Source organism: Onychostoma macrolepis, chromosome 16, assembly GCF_012432095.1.
Source record: "Onychostoma macrolepis isolate SWU-2019 chromosome 16, ASM1243209v1, whole genome shotgun sequence".
NCBI classification, from domain to species: domain Eukaryota; kingdom Metazoa; phylum Chordata; class Actinopteri; order Cypriniformes; family Cyprinidae; genus Onychostoma; species Onychostoma macrolepis.
Window position 1 is genome coordinate 36308617 of NC_081170.1, and position 6692 is coordinate 36315308.

Consider the following 6692-nt stretch of genomic DNA (forward strand, 5'->3'; position numbering starts at 1 on the left):
TTGTTTATGCATGTGCAGCAAATTTCCTCAAGCATTTTCAGTTATGAGTACTGTTCTATGTTCTCCCTAAACTGCCTCCTAAATGTAAATGTCATTCTGAGAAAATATCTACCATCGTTTAGTTGCATATGCACTCATTTTTGTATCATATCAACAAATGCAATACAATGAAACTGTAACAAAATCATTTACAGTTCTTTAATTGCATAAATCTATGTTGTTTAATCTTGCAGTAAACATAAAAAGATAAGATCTGACAGTCTCAAATGAGCATTTTCATTACTCACCATACATCTACAGTAAACACCTTCAGGACACATTATCTCTTGCAATGACAACAGAGCTGAACTAAGTACAGCATTTCTAGGAAACGCTGATAATTCAGTTTCATGCTTACAATGCTAGAAAATTGACCATTGATAATATAGAATTCTTAGTTACTGAGTGATAACTACAATATTTGAAACTCAAAGATAATTGTGACTGAGGCATGTTTATAACAAAGGAGATTACACCATTTGAACACAATGAAACATGAATCACTAATCCACACATCGAATTGTTTCATTCCGCCAGTAGCATAAAATTGCAATACAAGTGTTTATTGTCATTATTATGTCATCAGTTATAATATTGATATTTTGTGACTGATCTCAGGTAAAACACCATTTAAAACATGTTTAACACATGTAGCCTATGTTTTTGCACTTTTTAAAGTGATATTGTAAGTTGTTTACGAAAGCACAAATTTATTTCAGTGTATATGTACTACACGAAACATTGGTAAATGCCTTTTCAAACTGTGCTCCCGTCTTCAGTCCAGTTCATCAGCTCTTCATCGCCGTCCTGACAAAACCTTAATAGGTTGTATTTACACCTCAAGTGTTCTAGTTAGTGTGGGCTCAGCACAGAGCCAGCATCATCACACTACACCTCAGGAACAAACTGAGTTCAAAGGAACTTCCTCAACCGTCATTTAATATGCAAATACACACTATACTTCAAAAGATGGGATTGGTAGAGAGGCTCTTTTACATTTAAACATTTCAGTGTCACAGAGTCCCGTGTTTTACTGAGTGCAGTTTTAGATCAGGATGCCACTGTATTTGGACCTTTTGGATTTTTATTATTATTATTACTGCATGAAGGCCATTTGAAATATTACTATAAACACATTCAGTACCAAACTGTATCCAAAAAGGCAAACTATATAAAAAATCATATTGACAATTGGACATACAAAATTGATCTTGTTCATCCTGAAAGATAGCGCATAAAAATTCAATATAAATTCAATAAAATGCAATGGGTAACTATAATAGTATGATTAGTCATTGTCACTTATTTCTTAGGCCAGTTGTTGACAAAAAAATATTACATTTATAATTTCATAATTAATGATCACTTAAAATGTCTGATCCCGCGTTATTGACTGAAACACAAAAATCAAGATAGTCAGTACAGTGTAACTTTTTCTGCATTAATAACCATATTCTATTTGCAGAGGCAACAACAACAGCAGATCAGTAAAAGGAATCGGATGTATTCTCACTTAGTGCAGCACTGCTTACAATGATATGTTAGGCCTATATTTGGCCACACATCATAAAAGATACTATGAGACCGACTCTGCTGTGATTTTGTAAGACAATGAAAATGGAGAAACCGGTGCCTGTCTTCTTTTACACTCTAGCAGCTGCCAGAAGTGTATTATGAAAGATAAACCTATTCCTTTTTATGGAGGAAACAGTAATATAATGTGCTTCCTACAAGACAAGGCTGCACCCACGCGAAGCTGCACCGAGGGTACTTACAATGTAATATCTGAGCTTTCTTTGCTGCAGTCCTCAGAGACAGGCAGGTTTCTCTTCACTTCTTGTCTGACACCCCTCCCTCTGGAGAGCAGATCTGTCCAAAGAGCCCTGCTGAGCTGTTCATCGGCCGCTCAGGAAACTCCCACACCACCGGCGAGAGCCGTGTGCACAGACTGTACAATGCAGAATCGTTTGAATGCATGCTCTTCCAATGCCACTTGATTCGTTTATATGCATTCTTAAATGTACTGTGCGTGTGGGTGTAGTTTTATGGCAGTACAGGAGAAATATCATGCATGCAGTCGTTAGCAACCCATCCCCCTCTCTGAGAGCCCAGACTGTCTGGGGAAGGGGAGGAGAGTCTGCCAGCCAGCCAGCCAGTCACTGAGTGCATCACGCCACATGGATCACCTTTCAGTGCGCTCTGTGGAGATGCGCCTGTGTGCATTCATAATCAAGGAGCATGTGAACTGCAGTGACCTGGCGCACGCACATTAAATTACTGTCACCGTGAGGCGTATTGTATGTTGACCTGCAGACACTTATAAACTTGCTCAGATATAAAAGCCACTTACTAAAGCAACGCGCAGCTGCTGTTATGTGAGCGTTAAAAAATCGTTGAGGCAGGTAATATGTGCTTTGCAAGTCCAAACAGACAAGACAGACGGCTCATGTGGAGCACAGAGAGACACGCCCACGTATGCAAATGAGAAAGTGAGTCAACGGCGCAGTGTTTAGGGTTCAGTTCCAGCTGAGTTTATTTCCTTTATGAAAAAGTTCTGTACAGGAGTATATGAACAATCTGACAGGCAGTGACTTGACACGATAAGCTGGCATGTGTTATGGCATGATTAGACAAAACAAGATTTCTACACAGCATATTGCACAGAATGGATGAAAATAAAGTTAATATATTTCAACTGTATATATAAAAATCCTTAACAAGCATCTTGAAATTAAGAAAAGGCTACGCAAGGATGTATAAAGATAGTGCCTGTCGAGATAAAGCGCAACAACATACATAAACACACAATCTTTTGCCTATGATACAGCTGTACAAAGATGCTTTTTTTTTTCTTTTCTTTTTTTTTTAACACAACAGCTATAAACCTGAATCGGAAATACAAATCTATTCACCATGCCTTAAGATACTAAAACAATTAGCTATACTTATCCGACAAGTAGAAAAGATTAAATATTCAAATACAATGAGGAACGCAGTACATAATCGTCGCGAAACTCAAATGGACCATTTGAATATGTGTAACGATTTTCCATCCAGTGGTTTCTCAAGATATAAAACGCCAAGAAAATCGCTCGTTTTAAAGCTACAATCGGTTTAATTCGGCACGCTCAGAGAAAATGTAAAAACGAAGCACATGTTGGCTTGAACTGGGTTTGGGAGTGAGAGTGTGCGTGTGTGCGTGTGTGTGTGTGTGTCTCTTTAAGACGCCTGCAGATTGAGACTGTAAACATGAAACAGGAGGTCGATTCAGAGACACCGACCCACCTGGCTCTTCAAATTAGGAAATCCAAAACACCGATCGACACCCCCCCATTTATATATATTTGTACAAAAATACACTGAGAAAATAATCAAACGTTTCCTCTCTTTAAGTGTCAAAAGTCTACATTTAAATATAAAAAAACAAAGGTTAAAACTCTAGCCCTTCTTCGGAGAAGGAGACAGACAGACAGATGCGGGGGATCTTACAAGAACATAAAAATAAGACGAACTGTTTGGCCAGTATATAAATACATCCATATAAAAAATGGCATCTGCAGAACACAGAAAAGGAAACAGCCATGACAAAATTAACAGCATTTCTGCTTAACAGCTTCGGAAACTTAAGCGTTTTGGTCCTGAATTGTAGAAAGTAGTATATAAAGTTCAGCACAGAGTTGAGCTTGTGTTTGAATCCTGAAGTTAAGAATGAAAACAGCTGGTGATTTTTTTTTTTTTTTTCCTGCGAGTAGGAAATCAAACATAGCGCCATCTATCCATATAAATAACCCTAACGCTAGTTTAACTGTTCGACAGTCTTACAGAAATCTCAATACAAGAGAGGACAGATAACATGCGTTCTTTTTTTCCTTTTTCTTTATGTAAAAAAAAAAAAAACGGCTTGCCTTTTGTCAACCCACCTTGTTAATAAATCCGCCGTGCTGAAAATCAGCCTATAATTCAGTACCTCTTTAAACAATCAAGTCCACAAGGCGAATGGTTAAAGTTCATAAACGTCTCTTTTGAAGTAAAAATGATTAAACAGACGACCAAAGCCCGCCTTCGTGTACGTGCAAATCAATCACAGTTTTCCAGTTCAGAACATGTTTTCTCAAGCACTCCTTATGAATTTCTTCCTCTCGCTCCGAGCGCGGGGAAATGACTCCGGCCCTGCCGCGACAAAGCGTCTGACGCGCGGCTTCGCTTTTCCATCCTGTCCGCGTTTCACCAAAGCACCGCAGCTTCTGTTGTAGCTTCTGGAGCCTTCACACGGTGGCTTATTTTACAAACAAACACACTTGTCTGCTATCCCTTGTGTTCAGTGTTCTTCCTCAGACGCATTTCCCCTAGTTCAGCACGTGAGCCGTGAACACCAAGTTAGAAATGGTGGACTCCAGCCAGTCCCCAGAAATCATCTCGCTCACCTCCGGCGTGCAGTAGTCGGGGAACTCGAAATGAGAAGCCCCAGACTCGAAGTGCATGTCAAAGTCTCTGTCCAGCACCGACGAGCCGATGCTTCCCAGGGACATGCTGTCAAAGCCTGGGCTCGGGTTAACGTCCAGCATGTCGTCGTCGAGCTCCTCGTCGGAGGAAGAGGAGAACTGCGATGAAGAGGAGGAGGAGTGCGACGCGGACGGAGCGGGCGAGGACGCCCGTATGCCGGTATACCGGTGGCGGTCCGAGGACGCGCTGCTGGGGGAATCGGCGCCCTCTTTGCCGCTGCTGGCTCCGTCCTCGTACAGGCTCAGCGGGTCGCTGGACTCGGCGGAGCTGCTCAGCGTCGGGCTGCCGGGCACGGCTGCCGAGGACGGGCTTATGCCGCTGCCGCCCCCGAAAATGTACACCCGCTTTGCCTTCTTGTCAGGAATCTGCTTGGAAGCCGCCGCAGACTTGGATTTGTAGAGAGAGTGGTGATCCGCGGGGAACGCTGCCTTGGCGCCGGCCAGGACTATTTTGTGCGGCTTGCTCGTGGATCTGGAGCTGCCGCTCTTCTTGGCCGGTTTGGAGCCGGCTGCGGCGCAGCTGCTCCCGCTGATCTTCTCTCCCTTCTCGCTCGGCTTGGAGCCGCTCGATTTCACCTTTTTTCTCGGCCGGTACTTGTAGTCGGGGTAGTCTGCCATGTGCTTGAGCCGCAAGCGCTCCGCCTCTCGGATGAAGGGGATCTTGTCGCTGTCTTTGAGGAGCTTCCAGCGCTTGCCGAGTCTCTTGGAGATCTCCGCGTTGTGCATATCCGGCGACTGCTCCATAATCTTGCGCCTCTCGATTTGCGACCACACCATGAACGCGTTCATTGGTCTCTTGATGTGACCGCTGGGGGTTTTGCACCAGCCGGGGTTAAGCTTGTCCGCGCCGGACTCCGTGGAGCCGGGGGTCGGGGAAGAAGCCATGTCCAGATCCAGCGCGCCGGAATCGGACGAGTCCCCTGCAAACAGCGCATCGGGGTTTTCCGTGGTGCTTGTTTTCTGGACCATCGCTACAGCGGTCTGAGAGCGTGCACTCTCAAGTCCAACGTGTCGCCAAAGAAAACTCAGTCTGATAATAGTCCTGAGGAGAGCTGGTGCACCACACGCACGCTTTCAGTCGTGCTCAGTGCGGTGGCTTGGCGTGTCTAAAGTTCTGTTTCGGGGCTTTATCATACAGTTCACGGAGCTGAAACCGTGTCCGCTTTCCACAGTGTCCGTGCATCCAGTAATAATGCTGTAACAGTCGATGAGCCGCGGAAAGTTTGTGTATGAGCGCAGCTGTGCGAGGGCTCAGGGTTAGTGTGTGCGCTGCGACGCAGCAAAGCTCTGCTCGAGTTTCGGAAGATATCTGACTCCTTCTGCATATCCTCCCCCCTTCAAACCATGCGGGAAAACCAGGATGCAATGCTAGCACAAGTGTCCGTCTCTTAAAAGCAGTCTGTAAGTTTCAACACACTTCTATTCTCTGCCTCATGCGGCTTTATCCGTTTCCAATTGTATAATAGCGACGGCGGCCGGCCAATCAGCGGCTGTCTCTACCCTTCCCCGAGCCAAAAACACGCCCACTCTCTTTTCATTGGCGCAAAAAGGAATCTAATAATAATCAGCGCGTGCAATGAGGAGCTTTGGGTCTGACCTCATTCCAGTATACACGACAAACTTAGTTTTAAAGGTACACGCTGATGTATATTTTTCATTTTTGCATGTGGACAAAGGAGGCGTGATCTTTTAAACCTTAGAAATAAAAACACATTCTGCTTAGAGTGAGAAAACAAGTCTGGAGGTGTCTATATCAGACTGCATTCACTCACATGTAAAGAAACAAAACAATATTAAATAGCCAATACGTCGATAGAAATTAAAGTGTGCTGTCCATGAATAACTGATAGCCTAAAATTGACTTTCTGTGTACTGATCATCAGTATCTGCCGCTGGTCTCTCAGCTCAGGGCTGTGCGGGGTGGACAGTGTGAGCGAGTTCAGTCTGTGCGCAGTAATGTTGTGGCGGAATCTGAAGAGGGCGGTCCTTTGTCACAGAACGCACGCCCCAAACCTTAAACACAAGAGGCAGCAGCAGCAGTGTGCGTTATCAAAGTCAAGGCTAAGCAACACTCTCTAGACGACTTGAGCTCGCTGAACGCACTAGAACAAGTTTGCATCGTATGTCACCACCTCCTCCCCCTGCCCGTGC

The 6692-nt window shown here is 44.1% G+C and overlaps 1 protein-coding gene across 1 annotated transcript; it reads right to left on the bottom strand.

Annotated features, from left to right (window-relative positions):
- Nucleotides 1–2542: 2542 nt before the first annotated feature.
- Nucleotides 2543–6004, bottom strand: sox4b (SRY-box transcription factor 4b). Its single transcript, XM_058747688.1, has one exon. It carries the CDS (start codon nucleotides 5508–5510, stop codon nucleotides 4386–4388), a length of 1125 nt encoding a protein of 374 aa, XP_058603671.1. The 5' UTR covers nucleotides 5511–6004; the 3' UTR covers nucleotides 2543–4385.
- Nucleotides 6005–6692: the final 688 nt, after the last annotated feature.